The 22,290-nt window shown below is 40.9% G+C and overlaps 1 protein-coding gene across 6 annotated transcripts in view; it reads right to left on the minus strand.

Annotated features, from left to right (window-relative positions):
- The window catches only part of RALGAPA1 (Ral GTPase activating protein catalytic subunit alpha 1), a 207,957-nt gene that overhangs the window by 114,328 nt on the left and 71,339 nt on the right, over positions 1 to 22,290 (minus strand). For all 6 annotated transcript variants that reach the window (XR_015061424.1, XM_085893990.1, XM_085893992.1 and 3 more), the window contains one exon: positions 19,727 to 20,005. Coding sequence is in view for 5 of the 6 variants with exons in the window: in XM_085893990.1 (XP_085750116.1) it covers positions 19,727 to 20,005 (279 nt within the window). In the remaining variant the exon portion in view is untranslated. The remainder of the gene's footprint in view (positions 1 to 19,726; positions 20,006 to 22,290) is intronic.

Consider the following 22,290-nt stretch of genomic DNA (forward strand, 5'->3'; position numbering starts at 1 on the left):
CACTGTTTTAAACCGTCCTCAACTGTCACACTGTTTTAAACCTCACTCAACTATGTCACACTGTTTTAAACCTCACTCAACTATGTCACACTGTTTTAAACCGTACTCAACTATGTCACACTGTTTTAAACCGCACTCAACTATGTCACACTGTTTTAAACCGTACTCAACTATGTCACACTGTTTTAAACCGTACTCAACTGTCACACTGTTTTAAACCTCACTCAACTGTCACACTGTTTTAAACCTCACTCAACTGTTACACTGTTTTAAACCTCACTCAACTGTTACACTGTTTTAAACCTCACTCAACTGTAACACTGTTTTAAACCTCACTCAACTGTTACACTGTTTTAAACCTCACTCAACTGTAACACTGTTTTAAACCTCACTCAACTATGTCACACTGTTTTAAACCTCACTCAACTATGTCACACTGTTTTAAACCTCACACAACTATGTCACACTGTTTTAAACCTCACTCAACTATGTCACACTGTTTTAAACCTCACTCAACTATGTCACACTGTTTTAAACCGTCCTCAACTGTCACACTGTTTTAAACCTCACTCAACTATGTCACACTGTTTTAAACCTCACTCAACTATGTCACACTGTTTTAAACCGTCCTCAACTGTCACACTGTTTTAAACCTCACTCAGCTATGTCACACTGTTTTAAACCGTCCTCAACTGTCACACTGTTTTAAACCTCACTCAACTGTCACACTGTTTTAAACCTCACTCAACTATGTCACACTGTTTTAAACCGTACTCAACTATGTCACATTGTTTTAAACCGTACTCAACTGTCACACTGTTTTAAACCTCACTCAACTGTCACACTGTTTTAAACCTCACTCAACTGTCACACTGTTTTAAACCGTACTCAACTATGTCACACTGTTTTAAACCGTACTCAACTATGTCACATTGTTTTAAACCGTACTCAACTGTCACACTGTTTTAAACCTCACTCAACTGTCACACTGTTTTAAACCTCACTCAACTGTTACACTGTTTTAAACCTCACTCAACTGTTACACTGTTTTAAACCTCACTCAACTATGTCACACTGTTTTAAACCTCACTCAACTATGTCACACTGTTTTAAACCTCACACAACTATGTCACACTGTTTTAAACCTCACTCAACTATGTCACACTGTTTTAAACCTCACTCAACTATTTCACACTGTTTTAAACCGTCCTCAACTGTCACACTGTTTTAAACCTCACTCAACTATGTCACACTGTTTTAAACCGTCCTCAACTGTCACACTGTTTTAAACCTCACTCAACTGTCACACTGTTTTAAACCTCACTCAACTATGTCACACTGTTTTAAACCGTACTCAACTATGTCACATTGTTTTAAACCGTACTCAACTATGTCACACTGTTTTAAACCGTACTCAACTATGTCACATTGTTTTAAACCGTACTCAACTGTCACACTGTTTTAAACCTCACTCAACTGTCACACTGTTTTAAACCTCACTCAACTGTTACACTGTTTTAAACCTCACTCAACTGTTACACTGTTTTAAACCTCACTCAACTATGTCACACTGTTTTAAACCTCACTCAACTATGTCACACTGTTTTAAACCTCACACAACTATGTCACACTGTTTTAAACCTCACTCAACTATGTCACACTGTTTTAAACCTCACTCAACTATTTCACACTGTTTTAAACCGTCCTCAACTGTCACACTGTTTTAAACCTCACTCAACTATGTCACACTGTTTTAAACCGTCCTCAACTGTCACACTGTTTTAAACCTCACTCAACTGTCACACTGTTTTAAACCTCACTCAACTATGTCACACTGTTTTAAACCGTACTCAACTATGTCACACTGTTTTAAACCGTACTCAACTATGTCACATTGTTTTAAACCGTACTCAACTGTCACACTGTTTTAAACCTCACTCAACTGTCACACTGTTTTAAACCTCACTCAACTGTTACACTGTTTTAAACCTCACTGTTACACTGTTTTAAACCTCACTCAACTGTTCCACTGTTTTAAACCTCACTCAACAACTGTTTTAAACCTCACTCACCACTGTTTTAAACCTCACTCAACTATGTCACACTGTTTTAAACCTCACTACTGATGTCACACTGTTTTAAACCTCACTCAACGATGTCACACTGTTTTAAACCGTACTCAACTATGTCACATTGTTTTAAACCGTACTCAACTATGTCACACTGTTTTAAACCGTACTCAACTATGTCACATTGTTTTAAACCGTACTCAACTGTCACACTGTTTTAAACCTCACTCAACTGTCACACTGTTTTAAACCTCACTCAACTGTTACACTGTTTTAAACCTCACTCAACTGTTACACTGTTTTAAACCTCACTCAACTATGTCACACTGTTTTAAACCTCACTCAACTATGTCACACTGTTTTAAACCTCACACAACTATGTCACACTGTTTTAAACCTCACTCAACTATGTCACACTGTTTTAAACCTCACTCAACTATTTCACACTGTTTTAAACCGTCCTCAACTGTCACACTGTTTTAAACCTCACTCAACTATGTCACACTGTTTTAAACCGTCCTCAACTGTCACACTGTTTTAAACCTCACTCAACTGTCACACTGTTTTAAACCTCACTCAACTATGTCACACTGTTTTAAACCGTACTCAACTATGTCACACTGTTTTAAACCGTACTCAACTATGTCACATTGTTTTAAACCGTACTCAACTGTCACACTGTTTTAAACCTCACTCAACTGTCACACTGTTTTAAACCTCACTCAACTGTTACACTGTTTTAAACCTCACTCAACTGTTCCACTGTTTTAAACCTCACTCAACTGTTACACTGTTTTAAACCTCACTCAACTATGTCACACTGTTTTAAACCTCACTCAACGATGTCACACTGTTTTAAACCTCACTCAACGATGTCACACTGTTTTAAACCTCACACAACTACGTCACACTGTTTTAAACCTCACACAACTACGTCACACTGTTTTAAACCGTCCTCAACTGTCACACTGTTTTAAACCGTACTCAACTGTCACACTGTTTTAAACCGTACTCAACTGTCACACTGTTTTAAACCGTACTCAACTGTCACACTGTTTTAAACCGTACTCAACTGTCACACTGTTTTAAACCGTACTCAACTGTCACACTGTTTTAAACCGTACTCAACTGTCACACTGTTTTAAACCGTACTCAACTATGTCACACTGTTTTAAACCGTACTCAACTATGTCACACTGTTTTAAACCGTACTCAACTATGTCACACTGTTTTAAACCGTACTCAACTATGTCACACTGTTTTAAACCGTACTCAACTATGTCACATTGTTTTAAACCGTACTCAACTGTCACACTGTTTTAAACCTCACTCAACTGTCACACTGTTTTAATCCTCACTCAACTGTTACACTGTTTTAAACCTCACTCAAGTGTTACACTGTTTTAAACCTCACTCAACTATGTCACACTGTTTTAAACCTCACTCAACTATGTCACACTGTTTTAAACTTCACACAACTATGTCACACTGTTTTAAACCGTCCTCAACTGTCACACTGTTTTAAACCGTCCTCAACTGTCACACTGTTTTAAACCGTACTCAACTGTCACACTGTTTTAAACCGTACTCAACTGTCACACTGTTTTAAACCGTACTCAACTGTCACACTGTTTTAAACCGTACTCAACTGTCACACTGTTTTAAACCGTACTCAACTGTCACACTGTTTTAAACCGTACTCAACTGTCACACTGTTTTAAACCGTCCTCAACTGTCACACTGTTTTAAACCTCACACAACTATGTCACACTGTTTTAAACCGTCCTCAACTGTCACACTGTTTTAAACCGTACTCAACTATGTCACACTGTTTTAAACCGTACTCAACTGTCACACTGTTTTAAACCGTACTCAACTGTCACACTGTTTTAAACCTCACTCAACTGTCACACTGTTTTAAACCTCACTCAACTGTCACACTGTTTTAAACCGTACTCAACTGTCACACTGTTTTAAACCTCACTCAACTGTTACACTGTTTTAAACCTCACTCAACTGTAACACTGTTTTAAACCTCACTCAACTATGTCACACTGTTTTAAACCTCACTCAACGATGTCACACTGTTTTAAACCTCACACAACTATGTCACACTGTTTTAAACCTCACTCAACTATGTCACACTGTTTTAAACCTCACTCAACTATGTCACACTGTTTTAAACCGTCCTCAACTGTCACACTGTTTTAAACCTCACTCAACTATGTCACACTGTTTTAAACCTCACTCAACTATGTCACACTGTTTTAAACCGTCCTCAACTGTCACACTGTTTTAAACCTCACTCAGCTATGTCACACTGTTTTAAACCGTCCTCAACTGTCACACTGTTTTAAACCTCACTCAACTGTCACACTGTTTTAAACCTCACTCAACTATGTCACACTGTTTTAAACCGTACTCAACTATGTCACATTGTTTTAAACCGTACTCAACTATGTCACATTGTTTTAAACCGTACTCAACTGTCACACTGTTTTAAACCTCACTCAACTGTCACACTGTTTTAAACCTCACTCAACTGTCACACTGTTTTAAACCGTACTCAACTATGTCACACTGTTTTAAACCGTACTCAACTATGTCACATTGTTTTAAACCGTACTCAACTGTCACACTGTTTTAAACCTCACTCAACTGTCACACTGTTTTAAACCTCACTCAACTGTTACACTGTTTTAAACCTCACTCAACTGTTACACTGTTTTAAACCTCACTCAACTATGTCACACTGTTTTAAACCTCACTCAACTATGTCACACTGTTTTAAACCTCACACAACTATGTCACACTGTTTTAAACCTCACTCAACTATGTCACACTGTTTTAAACCTCACTCAACTATTTCACACTGTTTTAAACCGTCCTCAACTGTCACACTGTTTTAAACCTCACTCAACTATGTCACACTGTTTTAAACCGTCCTCAACTGTCACACTGTTTTAAACCTCACTCAACTGTCACACTGTTTTAAACCTCACTCAACTATGTCACACTGTTTTAAACCGTACTCAACTATGTCACACTGTTTTAAACCGTACTCAACTATGTCACATTGTTTTAAACCGTACTCAACTATGTCACACTGTTTTAAACCGTACTCAACTATGTCACATTGTTTTAAACCGTACTCAACTGTCACACTGTTTTAAACCTCACTCAACTGTCACACTGTTTTAAACCTCACTCAACTGTTACACTGTTTTAAACCTCACTCAACTGTTACACTGTTTTAAACCTCACTCAACTATGTCACACTGTTTTAAACCTCACTCAACTATGTCACACTGTTTTAAACCTCACACAACTATGTCACACTGTTTTAAACCTCACTCAACTATGTCACACTGTTTTAAACCTCACTCAACTATTTCACACTGTTTTAAACCTCACTCAACTATGTCACACTGTTTTAAACCTCACTCAACTATGTCACACTGTTTTAAACCGTCCTCAACTGTCACACTGTTTTAAACCTCACTCAACTGTCACACTGTTTTAAACCTCACTCAACTATGTCACACTGTTTTAAACCGTACTCAACTATGTCACACTGTTTTAAACCGTACTCAACTATGTCACATTGTTTTAAACCATACTCAACTGTCACACTGTTTTAAACCTCACTCAACTGTCACACTGTTTTAAACCTCACTCAACTGTTACACTGTTTTAAACCTCACTCAACTGTTCCACTGTTTTAAACCTCACTCAACTGTTACACTGTTTTAAACCTCACTCAACTATGTCACACTGTTTTAAACCTCACTCAACGATGTCACACTGTTTTAAACCTCACTCAACGATGTCACACTGTTTTAAACCTCACACAACTACGTCACACTGTTTTAAACCGTCCTCAACTGTCACACTGTTTTAAACCGTACTCAACTGTCACACTGTTTTAAACCGTACTCAACTGTCACACTGTTTTAAACCGTACTCAACTGTCACACTGTTTTAAACCGTACTCAACTGTCACACTGTTTTAAACCGTACTCAACTGTCACACTGTTTTAAACCGTACTCAACTGTCACACTGTTTTAAACCGTACTCAACTATGTCACACTGTTTTAAACCGTACTCAACTATGTCACACTGTTTTAAACCGTACTCAACTATGTCACACTGTTTTAAACCGTACTCAACTATGTCACACTGTTTTAAACCGTACTCAACTATGTCACATTGTTTTAAACCGTACTCAACTGTCACACTGTTTTAAACCTCACTCAACTGTCACACTGTTTTAATCCTCACTCAACTGTTACACTGTTTTAAACCTCACTCAAGTGTTACACTGTTTTAAACCTCACTCAACTATGTCACACTGTTTTAAACCTCACTCAACTATGTCACACTGTTTTAAACTTCACACAACTATGTCACACTGTTTTAAACCGTCCTCAACTGTCACACTGTTTTAAACCGTCCTCAACTGTCACACTGTTTTAAACCGTACTCAACTGTCACACTGTTTTAAACCGTACTCAACTGTCACACTGTTTTAAACCGTACTCAACTGTCACACTGTTTTAAACCGTACTCAACTGTCACACTGTTTTAAACCGTACTCAACTGTCACACTGTTTTAAACCGTACTCAACTGTCACACTGTTTTAAACCGTACTCAACTGTCACACTGTTTTAAACCGTCCTCAACTGTCACACTGTTTTAAACCTCACACAACTATGTCACACTGTTTTAAACCGTCCTCAACTGTCACACTGTTTTAAACCGTACTCAACTATGTCACACTGTTTTAAACCGTACTCAACTGTCACACTGTTTTAAACCGTACTCAACTGTCACACTGTTTTAAACCTCACTCAACTGTCACACTGTTTTAAACCTCACTCAACTGTCACACTGTTTTAAACCGTACTCAACTGTCACACTGTTTTAAACCTCACTCAACTGTCACACTGTTTTAAACTGTACTCAACTGTCACACTGTTTTAAACCTCACTCAACTGTCACACTGTTTTAAACCTCACTCAACTGTTACACTGTTTTAAACCGTACTCAACTGTCACAGTTTTAAACTTCACTCAACTGTCACACTGTTTTAAACCTCACACAACTATGTCACACTGTTTTAAACCGTCCTCAACTGTCACACTGTTTTAAACCGTACTCAACTGTCACACTGTTTTAAACCGTACTCAACTGTCACACTGTTTTAAACCGTACTCAACTATGTCACACTGTTTTAAACCGTACTCAACTATGTCACACTGTTTTAAACCGTACTCAACTATGTCACACTGTTTTAAACCGTACTCAACTATGTCACACTGTTTTAAACCGTACTCAACTATGTCACACTGTTTTAAACCGTACTCAACTATGTCACACTGTTTTAAACCGTACTCAACTATGTCACATTGTTTTAAACCGTACTCAACTGTCACACTGTTTTAAACCTCACTCAACTGTCACACTGTTTTAAACCTCACTCAACTGTTACACTGTTTTAAACCTCACTCAACTGTTACACTGTTTTAAACCTCACTCAACTATGTCACACTGTTTTAAACCTCACTCAACTATGTCACACTGTTTTAAACTTCACACAACTATGTCACACTGTTTTAAACCGTACTCAACTGTCACACTGTTTTAAACCGTACTCAACTGTCACACTGTTTTAAACCGTACTCAACTGTCACACTGTTTTAAACCGTACTCAACTGTCACACTGTTTTAAACCGTACTCAACTGTCACACTGTTTTAAACCTCACTCAACTGTCACACTGTTTTAAACCTCACTCAACTGTTACACTGTTTTAAACTTCACTCAACTGTTCCACTGTTTTAAACCTCACTCAACTGTTACACTGTTTTAAACCTCACTCAACTATGTCACACTGTTTTAAACCTCACTCAACGATGTCACACTGTTTTAAACCTCACACAACTACGTCACACTGTTTTAAACCGTCCTCAACTGTCACACTGTTTTAAACCGTACTCAACTGTCACACTGTTTTAAACCGTACTCAACTGTCACACTGTTTTAAACCGTACTCAACTGTCACACTGTTTTAAACCGTACTCAACTGTCACACTGTTTTAAACCGTACTCAACTGTCACACTGTTTTAAACCGTACTCAACTGTCACACTGTTTTAAACCGTACTCAACTGTCACACTGTTTTAAACCGTACTCAACTATGTCACACTGTTTTAAACCGTACTCAACTATGTCACACTGTTTTAAACCGTACTCAACTATGTCACACTGTTTTAAACCGTACTCAACTATGTCACACTGTTTTAAACCGTACTCAACTATGTCACATTGTTTTAAACCGTACTCAACTGTCACACTGTTTTAAACCTCACTCAACTGTCACACTGTTTTAAACCTCACTCAACTGTCACACTGTTTTAATCCTCACTCAACTGTTACACTGTTTTAAACCTCACTCAAGTGTTACACTGTTTTAAACCTCACTCAACTATGTCACACTGTTTTAAACCTCACTCAACTATATCACACTGTTTTAAACTTCACACAACTATGTCGCACTGTTTTAAACCGTCCTCAACTGTCACACTGTTTTAAACCGTACTCAACTGTCACACTGTTTTAAACCGTACTCAACTGTCACACTGTTTTAAACCGTACTCAACTGTCACACTGTTTTAAACCGTACTCAACTGTCACACTGTTTTAAACCGTACTCAACTGTCACACTGTTTTAAACCGTACTCAACTGTCACACTGTTTTAAACCGTACTCAACTGTCACACTGTTTTAAACCGTACTCAACTGTCACACTCTTTTAAACCGTACTCAACTGTCACACTGTTTTAAACCGTACTCAACTGTCACACTGTTTTAAACCGTCCTCAACTGTCACACTGTTTTAAACCTCACACAACTATGTCACACTGTTTTAAACCGTCCTCAACTGTCACACTGTTTTAAACCGTACTCAACTATGTCACACTGTTTTAAACCGTACTCAACTGTCACACTGTTTTAAACCGTACTCAACTGTCACACTGTTTTAAACCTCACTCAACTGTCACACTGTTTTAAACCGTACTCAACTGTCACACTGTTTTAAACCTCACTCAACTGTTACACTGTTTTAAACTTCACTCAACTATGTCACACTGTTTTAAACTGTACTCAACTATGTCACACTGTTTTAAACCTTACTCAACTGTCACACTGTTTTAAACCTCACTCAACTATGTCACACTGTTTTAAACTGTACTCAACTGTCACACTGTTTTAAACCTCACTCAACTGTCACACTGTTTTAAACCTCACACAACTATGTCACACTGTTTTAAACCGTCCTCAACTGTCACACTGTTTTAAACCGTACTCAACTGTCACACTGTTTTAAACCGTACTCAACTGTCACACTGTTTTAAACCGTACTCAACTGTCACACTGTTTTAAACCGTACTCAACTATGTCACACTGTTTTAAACCGTACTCAACTATGTCACACTGTTTTAAACCGTACTCAACTATGTCACACTGTTTTAAACCGTACTCAACTATGTCACACTGTTTTAAACCGTACTCAACTATGTCACACTGTTTTAAACCTCACTCAACTATGTCACACTGTTTTAAACCTCACTCAACTATGTCACACTGTTTTAAACCTCACTCAACTATGTCACACTGTTTTAAACCATACTCAACTATGTCACACTGTTTTAAACCGTACTCAACTATGTCACACTGTTTTAAACCGTACTCAACTATGTCACACTGTTTTAAACCGTACTCAACTATGTCACACTGTTTTAAACCTCACTCAACTGTCACACTGTTTTAAACCTCACTCAACTGTTACACTGTTTTAAACCTCACTCAACTGTTACACTGTTTTAAACCTCACTCAACTGTGTCACACTGTTTTAAACCTCACACAACTATGTCACACTGTTTTAAACCGTACTCAACTGTCACACTGTTTTAAACCGTACTCAACTGTCACACTGTTTTAAACCGTACTCAACTGTCACACTGTTTTAAACCGTACTCAACTATGTCACACTGTTTTAAACCGTACTCAACTGTCACACTGTTTTAAACCGTACTCAACTGTCACACTGTTTTAAACCGTACTCAACTGTCACACTGTTTTAAACCGTACTCAACTGTCACACTGTTTTAAACCGTACTCAACTGTCACACTGTTTTAAACCTCACTCAACTGTCACACTGTTTTAAACCGTACTCAACTGTCACACTGTTTTAAACCTCACTCAACTGTTACACTGTTTTAAACTTCACTCAACTACGTCACACTGTTTTAAACTGCACTCAACTATGTCACACTGTTTTAAACCTTACTCAACTGTCACACTGTTTTAAACCTCACTCAACTATGTCACACTGTTTTAAACTGTACTCAACTGTCACACTGTTTTAAACCTCACTCAGCTGTCACACTGTTTTAAACCTCACTCAACTGTTACACTGTTTTAAACCGTACTCAACTGTCACAATATTTTAAACCTCACTCAACTGTCACACTGTTTTAAACCTCACTCAACTATGTCACACTGTTTTAAACTGTACTCAACTGTCACACTGTTTTAAACCTCACTCAACTGTCACACTGTTTTAAACCTCACACAACTATGTCACACTGTTTTAAACCGTCCTCAACTGTCACACTGTTTTAAACCGTACTCAACTGTCACACTGTTTTAAACCGTACTCAACTGTCACACTGTTTTAAACCGTACTCAACTGTCACACTGTTTTAAACCGTACTCAACTGTCACACTGTTTTAAACCGTACTCAACTGTCACACTGTTTTAAACCGTACTCAACTATCACACTGTTTTAAACCGTACTCAACTGTCACACTGTTTTAAACCATACTCAACTGTCACACTGTTTTAAACCGTACTCAACTATGTCACACTGTTTTAAACCGTACTCAACGATGTCACACTGTTTTAAACCGTACTCAACTGTCACACTGTTTTAAACCTCACTCAACTATGTCACACTGTTTTAAACCGTACTCAACTGTCACAGTTTTAAACCTCACTCAACTGTCACACTGTTTTAAACCTCACTCAACTGTTACACTGTTTTAAACCGTACTCAACTATGTCACACTGTTTTAAACCGTACTCAACTGTCACACTGTTTTAAACCTCACTCAACTGTCACACTGTTTTAAACCTCACTCAACTGTTACACTGTTTTAAACCTCACTCAACTGTTACACTGTTTTAAACCGTACTCAACTATCTCACACTGTTTTAAACCGTACTCAACTGTCACACTGTTTTAAACCGTACTCAACTGTCACACTGTTTTAAACCGTACTCAACTGTCACACTGTTTTAAACCTTACTCAACTGTCACACTGTTTTAAACCGTACTCAACTGTCACACTGTTTTAAACCTCACTCAACTGTCACACTGTTTTAAACCTCACTCAACTGTCACACTGTTTTAAACCTCACTCAACTGTCACACTGTTTTAAACCTCACTCAACTGTTACACTGTTTTAAACCTCACTCAACTGTTACACTGTTTTAAACCTCACTCAACTATGTCACACTGTTTTAAACCGTACTCAACTGTCACACTGTTTTAAACCGTACTCAACTGTCACACTGTTTTAAACCTCACTCAACTGTCACACTGTTTTAAACCGTACTCAACTGTCACACTGTTTTAAACCTTACTCAACTGTCACACTGTTTTAAACCTCACTCAACTATGTCACACTGTTTTAAACTGTACTCAACTGTCACACTGTTTTAAACCTCACTCAACTGTCACACTGTTTTAAACCGTCCTCAAATGTCACACTGTTTTAAACCGTACTCAACTGTCACACTGTTTTAAACCGTACTCAACTGTCACACTGTTTTAAACCTCACTCAACTGTCACACTGTTTTAAACCGTCCTCAACTGTCACACTGTTTTAAACCGTACTCAACTGTCACACTGTTTTAAACCTCACTCAACTGTCACACTGTTTTAAACCTCACTCAACTATGTCACACTGTTTTAAACCTCACTCAACTATATCACACTGTTTTACACCGTACTCAACTATCACAATGTTTTAAACCTTACTCAACTGTCACACTGTTTTAAACCTCACTCAACTATGTCACACTGTTTTAAACCGTACTCAACTGTCACACTGTTTTAAACCTCACTCAACTATGTCACACTGTTTTAAACCTCACTCAATTATGTCACACTGTTTTAAACCTCACTCAACTATGTCACACTGTTTTAAACCTCACTCAACTGTCACACTGTTTTAAACCTCACTCAACTGTCACACTGTTTTAAACCTCACTCAACTGTCACACTGTTTTAAACCTCACTCAACTGTCACACTGTTTTAAACCTCACTCAACTGTGTCACACTGTTTTAAACCTCACTCAACTGTGTCACACTGTTTTAAACCTCACTCAACTATGTCACACTGTTTTAAACCTCACTCAACGATGTCACACTGTTTTAAACCTCACTCAACTATGTCACACTGTTTTCAGATTGGGCTTGATTAGTGCTATTCCCGATAGGACAATTGTGGACCCACAAATGCAGGCAGGGATGGAAGGATGCAGGCATGCCAAGACCGAGCTACTTTTATATTATGGATACAAATTTTTTGTGGCTGTTGTTTGTGTCCTTTATAACATCCCTTAAAACAGTGTTTCCTCTTTTCTTTTTTTTTTCCTTTTGTTAAATTTTTTTTTGAATACCTTGTCGAGGCTCGTGTGAAAGCTAACACACAACGCACAGCAAGGGGGGCATGAGACAAGAGGGGCGGGAGTGGGAAGGACAAAACAGTGGGGAACAGAGACATTCGGAGATCTGTAGGAAGGAGAGGGATGGGGCGGGGAACATGGGGAATAGAAGATGGATATTACAGGGACTTTCAGGAAGGAAAGCAGGGAATTTGAAGGAGGTGGGTGGGCTTGGGTGGATTATCGGGGGTAGAAAAGATCGAGGATTTGGATGATAAGAGGTGGTGGTGAACAGCTGTTTTGAAGGCCTGGAGGGAAGAATGGGATTGAATCGAGAGAGGGAGTTTATTCCAACGGCAGGAAAAAAGAGGAATGAAAGAGTGAAGGTGAGCAGTGATTCGTGATTTTAGTAGTTTTACCAGAAGGGGGTTGTTGGCGGACCTTGAGCACCCTGTGGAAATGTGGTGGGGACAAATCGCAGAGAGAGCAGGGGGGGCAAGGCTGGAGAGAAGACGGTAGAAGACAGAAAGACCACCGAGCAGCCTGCGGTGAGAGAGTGAGAGGCCCAAAGACTCAGCCTCATCGCGGGAGATGCCAATGATCAGAAATGCCTTGGTTTCCACAGCGTGAAGCCGAGAAAGGTGGGAGGCAGGAGCACCAGCCCAGAGGGGAGAGCAGTACTCCATCAGGCTGCGGACAAAAGCTTTGTAAGTGGTCAAGAGCTCAGGTGGGCCGAGGAAGGACTTTGCACGACGGATGATTCCCAGTCGGCGACTGGTTTGGAGGCGAGGTTTGAAATGTGGCTTTCCCAGGAAAAGTCATGGCAGATAGTGAGACCCAGAAGCTTGAAAGGAAGGACTTCTTCCAGAGGATTGCTGAGAAAGTGGATGGGGGGTTCCAAACGGTCCTTTCGGAGAGACATAGTGAGAGTGTGACATTTGTCTGGATTGAAAGACATGTTCCACGTGTTGGACCAGTTTGTGATTTTACCCAGATCTGCAATGAACGGAGAAGCTGCTGCTTGCCAGTCTGAGGGATGACAGATGGTACGGCAGAGGGTGGAGTCATCAGCAAAGAGATAAAGAGGATTTTACAGAGTCAGAGAATGATATTCAATTTTTTATGACTGCCAGACAGGCAGACAGACTAAAGTGTGTGTGTATATATATATATATATATATATATATATATATATATATATATATATATATATATATATATATATATATATATATATATATATATATATATATATATATATATATACACATACATACATACATATAATTACTTCACACTCATCTGTGTGCAAGCACGCTCAGGACGAAATTCCGTACAATTTGCCAGATTCGTGTTGAAAACATAAAATTCAAATGAAATTAAGTAGTTTCTCCACCATAAGACTTGACTGAGACAAACAGACAGATACACAGAGTGAACCAATCACTTAACTCCGCTTTGCGTTACGTGTTACGTGGTCAGGGCAATAATGGTTAAACCGGAAAAGTGTACGAACCTACTTGGCAAATCTGGAACAGTGGATCGGGATGTGCAGACCTTGCGGGGATATTAGTTGTGTTTATTGTATTCCGTTTCATGTCGAGATGTTCATAGTATTTGTGAGTTACTGGAAGGTCCGATTCGACTCTTGCCGATCCGTGTGTTCAGAAAGCATAATCAAATGTGTGCAGCTTTTAAATCGCTGAATGTCATATGGTGAAATGATGGCTCCACTTCAAATAAATTAATCTCCCTTGTTTGAAGTTTGCTGAAATTGAATGGAGTGTTCAAAATAACAAAAATTAACTGTTCATCTGATGTGTTCTCTGCTTACAAATATATGTGGTTCATGCTAGATGCGAGATACATGTGCTGTGCAGCATTTGGTCACAAGTTACGTAAAAAGGAAACTGAAAATGTTTCGATATCACGCTGCCATAGGCTAATGCCTTCAACAAAGCCATTGCTGCGCCAAAAATGTTAATTATAATGACATCTTAGAATGCTGTGTGGAGGAAGCATAAAGCGATTTGGAAGCTTTATAAACACAAATGTTGTTTCCTGTTGCTTGCAACTGAAATTTCACAAATAGAGCGAAGTTGATGGCACACCATCGCAAATCTCCACGCCTACCGCCAAAGGAAAGTTGAAAGATGACAAAAACCTCCATCAGGAATGATCCAATATCAAATTTAGAGGGTTTTTAAAAAAAATTTTAAACTTCTGTTTTACCCCTGTGACCCGAGGTCACCATCCCCTGAAGCGTGAACTGGGGGTAAAATCAAAAACGTTGCTACATGTTTCATGTGACCCCCCCAAATGTTGATTGCATGTGCAAAGTTTCATTAAGAAATGTTTAAAAATGTGCCTATCCCCTATAGGACAATTGATTTCAGCCAGAGCAGGTGGATAAGGTCGGATCTCATGTGATGCAAGCTCCTGAAGAACCTTAGGTCTAGCATCAAGATGATTTTCTCTGGCCAAGGTGGCTCTCTTTAGCATAACTACCTCTGTAATCAGGCTGCCAAATTATGCGCTCACGCACGCACGCACGCACGCACGCACGCACGCACGCACGCACGCACGCACGCACGCACGCACACACACACACACACACACACACACACACACACACACACACACACCATTTCTTAAAAGAGATCGAAATAAATAAGGACGTGGAGACTCATTGGTCACATACCAAAAAGAAGCATACGCTGTGATGAGGTGACACCGACAACCGACGAACCAAAGAGAACCAAGAACCGACAGCCACCAAACGAACCAACGAGAACCAAGCAACAAACCAGGCACATCGTGGGTCCATGCCTTTCATACGCTCCCTCTGAGGTTGGCCCACTAAAATTCCAATGCCTGCTGGGCCCTAATGGGCCACCCCCACGAAACTACCGGTTTCATTAGCGAATTAAAATGACATTTAATTTCCCGAATTGGAAGCAATTATCATTCAATGGTTTGAAACAAAGGATAACACATTATCTTATCTTTCATATTAAAAAAATATATATTTTTGCGGATCCGGGGTGGCGGGATTCTCACCCGACTCTTGGCGCCACCCTCACCACCGCAGTCTCCGGGGTTTATAATGCCGGCTGGCTCGGCACAGGCCTCGGGTCACGTGTCTTCAATTGCGATACCAACGTAATCCTGGACTTTACCAGTTGGGGAAATAGAACCCCGGTTACAGACTGGTTTTGTCAGATGCCGAGCGTTTTCTGCCAGTCTGTAACCATTTTGGTTTTATATGCCAATCGAACGGATCGTTCCTCGATGCGACACAAATTAATCCATAGCGGCAACTTCATACGAACCAACCAGATTTATTGGGGAACATCGGGGAACTCGACACAAGCAAACCATTCATGACAATGTTTTCATTAACAATCTTTAACCCGTTCTTAACTGGGGAACTACGGATTACAGGTTTTGAGGGGGTCGCCACCGAGATATGCCTTATACAACGTGCAGACAAGACAGACAAACAGCATGCAGACAAGACAGAGTACTTGGTGAGGTTTCATGGACGAGAGGAAATTGTCAAAAGCACGAATGTCGCTCGTAACAAGCGGATGTCCACTGATTCGAGCCCCGAGCTCGAACTCGAACACGCCGCGTGGCGAGACAGCGCTCGCCTTCCTTTTCCGCACCGCACGCTCTGACCCCGCGTAAGGTCGACGGCACAAGACCGTCAGATCAACGATGGGCCTCAGCTGATTTCTCTCAAGGTCCTGCATACAAATCCAGGCCTGGCCTGTGCACCAGACAAGGCCCAAATCGGGGTGCCGGGTTCCGGCAAGCGGATCGGCAAACGTGTCGAGCCGTGAGGTGAGCAAGGACTGTCAGAGGCTCCGTCGTTTCCTCTCTTGTCTTCCCGCCTCGAAGCCCGACTTCTCAACTCCATCCTCTCAGTTTCTTTCTCTGCAGAATCACCTTTTCTTTCCTTTTCCATGCTCGCCTCTCAAAGCCGGCTGCCGTTTCTCTCACGGCAGAACCACCCCCTCAGAAGAGCCGATCGCCGACTCGACGTGCAGGCCGCCTCTCCCACTGCCCAAAAAGGCAGACTCAACATGCAGGCCACCTCTCCCACTGCCCCAAAAAGGCAGACTCCGCATGCAGGCAGCCTCTCTTACTGCCAAAAATGCAGACTCGGCGCGCTCAGGTTCAGCGTCTCTCCCGGCAGATTCCACACTGTCCCTCCTTTGTTCGCTCGCTTCGAAAACCCGAGCACGCCTCGAAAAACCAACTATTTTCCCAAAACTGAACCCTTTTTTACCAGGTCTTTGTTCGCTCGCTCGAAGCCACTCGCTCCTCCCCCTTTACGAAGCTGACAAACTACTCCCCTAAGCTCCACCTCCCTCTCCAGGCCACTCCCCCTCAGCCGACTGGGTGGGGCCCATCGTCCGGAGAGGGGAGGAATAAGAGGGAGCCCTCAGCACACCACCACTGTACGAACAATAAAACATGCATCCTAAATCTCCCGACACACACGTAACGTCCATTTTACCGAACAACCAAGCTAAACATGCATTTAATGGGGGATTTGAGCTAATCCTATATTTAGCAGCATATGAAGGGCCATTTCCGTAACAATATATATATATATATATATATATATATATATATATATATATATATATATATATATATATATATATATATATATATATATATATATATATATATATATATATATATATATATATATATATATATATATATATATATATCGAGCCTGGTGTTGGCGCAGTGGTTCAGGCAGCGGCTTGGGATCCAAAAGGTCCTGAGTTCAAGCCCCGTTGGGCCACTGAATTAATACATCAGGGGGTTGACTCAGCCTGTCATCCTTCCGAGGTCGGCGAAGTGAGTACCAGTGTACTGGGCCGGTGTATACCCCGGTTAAAATAGGTGTACCATATCCCTGTGTCGTAAGAGGCGACCAGGGTTGCGTCAGGAAGGGCATCCAGCGTAAAACATGTGCCAAATCACTATGTGGATCATACGGATGATCCGCTGTGGCGACCCCTAACGGGAGCAGCCGAAAGAAGAAGAAAAGGAGGAGATATATATGTATATATCAGAAGAGTGATTTTGAGTGAATATAATGTTTGTGTTGTCCCTCATAAGGTCTGTATCATGAAGTGATATTGCTCCTCACACTGTGATCACAACTGTCTGCTGTCCGTGCTCCTGAATGCCATTGTCCACTGTCCAGGGTGCTGAATGTGAAATTTGTGCCGTTTCACTGGTTAAACATACAAAACTATGACTTCAAAGAAAATAAAATTTGACTTTATTGCAATCCAGGAAGTCATACGAATGAGGGAAAGTACTAAGGTGAGTTCATTTCAAAAGTGAACAACAAATGGAGATAAAATACCAGAAAAATGAGTGAAAAATATCCTTTCAAAATATAAAATCTTTAAATTTTCGTCTTCCATTGGTTAAAATTTTGGACCCCCAACATTAATTTCATTCAAGGCATATAGGAAATTAAGAATAACTACAGAAAGCTTTCACAGCTTGTCGTGACATGTCAAAGCAGAAACAGACCCTGTGCAGAAAATGGATCATCGAGTAATAGGCAGAGAGTTTGAAGAGCAAGGAGGGATGCCAGACTGTATCAAAAGCACAAGACATATCCAGAGAGATGGCCCTGTTCTCATGTGTGATATTGAGGGCCTCCACCCATTGTTGGGCAATTCGGAGCAGCATGTTCAAGGTGGAGTGACCTGGTCTGAATTGATGACGTGAGATCAGGCTGGTGGAAAAAAAGGCTCGTGTCCATTTTGTGGCAGTCAATCGCGTGTCCATTTTGTGGCAGTCAATCGCGTGTCCATTTTGTGGCAGTCAATCGCGTGTCTATTTTGTGGCAGTCAATCGCGTGTCCATTTTGTGGCAGTCAATCGCGTGTCCATTTTGTGGCAGTCAATCGCGTGTCCATTTTGTGGCAGTCAATCGCGTGTCCATTCTGTCACGTTCAACCCCGTGTCCATTCTGTCACGTTCAACCCCGTGTCCATTCTGTCACGTTCAACCCCGTGTCCATTCTGTCACGTTCAACCCCGTGTCCATTCTGTCACGTTCAACCCCGTGTCCATTCTGTCACGTTCAACCCCGTGTCCATTCTGTCACGTTCAACCCCGTGTCCATTCTGTCACGTTCAACCCCGTGTCCATTCTGTCACGTTCAACCCCGTGTCCATTCTGTCACGTTCAACCCCGTGTCCATTCTGTCACGTTCAACCCCGTGTCCATTTTATCACGTTCAACCCCGTGTCCATTTTATCACGTTCAACCCCGTGTCCATTTTATCACGTTCAACCCCGTGTCCATTTTATCACGTTCAACCCCGTATCCATTTTATCATGTTCAATCGAGTGTCCACTTTGTGGCGTTCAATCGAGTGTCCACTTTGTGGTGTTTAATGTGTTCATCAAAAGGTTTTACAACAATGCATGGAAAGAAACAAGCATTTCATTGCTGCAGATATAATGGCCTGTATCCTGGAATGGCCTCCATGTCCAGTTTCTTGAATGAGAATTCTCCAGGCAGTTTAACCAACATTTTCAGAGGTTTAAATCACTATCTGTATTTAAAACACTCTAAATGCGTCGGTAAAAACCGTGTCTTGTCTACAACAACCACAAGTCCTGCCAGACAGGGCAACGCCACTCTTGCCTGCTTGTGGCAGAGATGACGAGACACATGGGCAAAACATGAATATGCATGAAGCAAGGCATGTGTGGAACGTAATATACATTTTACATTCAAATTTGGTTACATCACAGGTGGTGCTTCTACATCGACAACGAGCTATATTAACTGCAGTGCAGTATATTCTGAAGCATTATGAAGTAAATAAGGGTTATTCAACGAGGAAAAAGATAACCATACCTGCCGAAAAACCTCCACAACAAAGTTGACATTTTCCCGGCTTCCACAGAACACCCGGCGTGCAACTTCAAAATCCGACAACCTCTCGTCATCGACACTGCATAGGCTGGACGTGCTCGGTTCACGCTCTGTCAGCGTGCTCGTGTTGGAGTGTGACTGCTGCTCATGGATTTCTGCTGCATTGTTCCCACAAGCTGATGTCCCCACAGCCACACTATCACACACTTCACCAGGAGTACCCCTCAACTCCTCTTGGGACGGTACGCCACCTGTTAGGTGCTGCCAAACAACATGGACAAGTGAAACAGAAATTCTCATCTAAAATGCATTTCAAGTCTTTTTCTTTTTCACGACTTTATAACAAAAGGACACGACTTTATAACTAGCTCCTTGAACTCTTGTGTGAAGACAAAAGCAACTGTGATTTGAGGATTTTATTTTGAATCCAAATTCGAACTAAAATGGCTTGAACGTCACATTAACACAGTGTCGTCTTTCTTTTCTGCTTCTGCTTTTCTTCTCGTTCTCCTGGAGTTGGAATCTTGTTTGTCACAATGAGATCTTCCTGGAGGTTATGTGCTTCAATGAGTCTTTACCAGAAAATTTAATATCCAACTGGATCTGAGCACCATGGTGGAGATGGCAATTTGCAACTTTCAGATAGTGGCCGAGTATAATAGTGAGTTGCAATTTTAAAACTTCATTACAGTAATGGAACACTGCACTTTCAAGAACTCCTCAGGATTTTAAAATGTTAACAAGCCGGGAGGCGACGATGGTTCGCGGACATTATTGAACAATGCCACGATAAGTACAATTGAGTTAGTGGAAGCTTTTGAGGAAGCCCTACCGTAAAAACCTATCTCTTCCGTCAAAATTGACCAAATCAAATCGGATTTTTTTATGTTGTACTTATGGACATTACGCACAGCTTCTAGGAAATGAAATTGCGAGAAAAAAAATCGAGAAAAAATAAATAAATAAAAAGTTCAAGTGGGTGTGGCTCCGCCCACAAGGGGTGTGGGACGCCCCTCATACAAAAAGACAACTAGACCATTATATCTCGCTTGTGTCCAAGTTTCATCAAGATCGCATCAAACGTCATGGAGCTATGCTCTGGAGAGAGTCACAAACAGAGACAGACAGACAGACAAGACACATACACAACAAAAATAGTGGTCACTGCTGGCGCCCGCGAACCAACACTGCTGGTGCCCACGAACCAACACTGCTGGCGCCCGCGAAACAAGCTGGCGCCCATGAACCAACACTGCTGGTGCCCGCAAACCAAGATGGTGCCCGCGAAACAAGCTGGCGCCCACAAACCAACACTGCTGGTGCCCGCGAAACAAGCTGGCGCCCACAAACCAACACTGCTGGCACCCGCGAACCAACACTGCTGGCGCCCGCGAACAAAGCTGGCGCCCGCGAACCAAGCTGGCGCCCGCGAACCAACTGCTGGCACCCGTGAACCAATACAGGACTGTACAGCAACACCTCGATTTACATCTCCCCTTTTTTACGTCATTTCGCAAATACGTCGTCATGTTTATCAACACCATTAACCGGTTTGCGACGTTTCAACTCACACTTGCATTGCTTTGAAAGCCACACCTTTTATTTGAGTGCTTTCAGAACATACAAGACTGTTAAAGACACCAGAATACACCGTTAAAGTACCAAATCAGCAGATCGCAAAATTGCCGAAAGAACTCGGGAGATCATAAAATCGCAGAAAGAATTACTGTACTTTGCTTTGCACATAAATAAATGTACTGTGCTGTTGATTGGCTCAAAGGCATTGTAAAAGTGTGACCTGAGAAGTGAAATTAGATGTTAATTTGTCAAATGGATACTGGTGAACGTGCCGTTGATGTTGCTGGGTTATTAAGTTTATCGCCTCACGCTACGGTGCGTACCATCTCGAGAAATACTGACGTTCGTTGAAGGAAGAAGATGAAGAAGAAGGAGAAGTTACCACCAAATTTGTCTGCTCCCAGTAAGAAGTTTTTTATTGAAATGCTTGCTGGAGTACCCGGCGTTGCCCGGGGAAAGTCAATTAATTACTCGACAAGCTCAACATACGATTGTCACAAAACATATTACTCAATCGCTTCCAGGGAAAAAACAGGCAGTGTGTGAGCAACATACTCACTCGAGGCCTGAGCACGGAGGTGTTGTAATAAAGCTGTGGACAACAATCTTTTTACTAACAGATGCACGTGTAATAAGAATACTAATTATATTATTATTCTGACAAGTCACCACAACCTAAACATAATATCTTCTTTACATCACTCGATTGCTCCCGGGGAAATAAAAAAGTGCAAACAGTGTATAAGCACAAGACCCAAATCGAGGCTTGAAGGCGGATTATTTGTCTTTAATCTGAAGTTCATTATTGTTATCCAAACATAACACTCGACCTTCCTCTGGATGAAAGAGGGGGCCATGCAAAGTTTGGTTGTACTCGTTCCTGCAGGGTCTGAATGCATAAACAAACAAGCAAACAAACTTTCATATATAGTAGACTAGTTGTAAGTCGGCAGCATGTAACTCGTCAC

The sequence above is a fragment of the Eptatretus burgeri genome, chromosome 9 (genome assembly GCF_056783735.1).
Source record: "Eptatretus burgeri isolate ZD-2024b chromosome 9, Ebu_testis_v1, whole genome shotgun sequence".
NCBI lineage: Eukaryota > Metazoa > Chordata > Myxini > Myxiniformes > Myxinidae > Eptatretus > Eptatretus burgeri.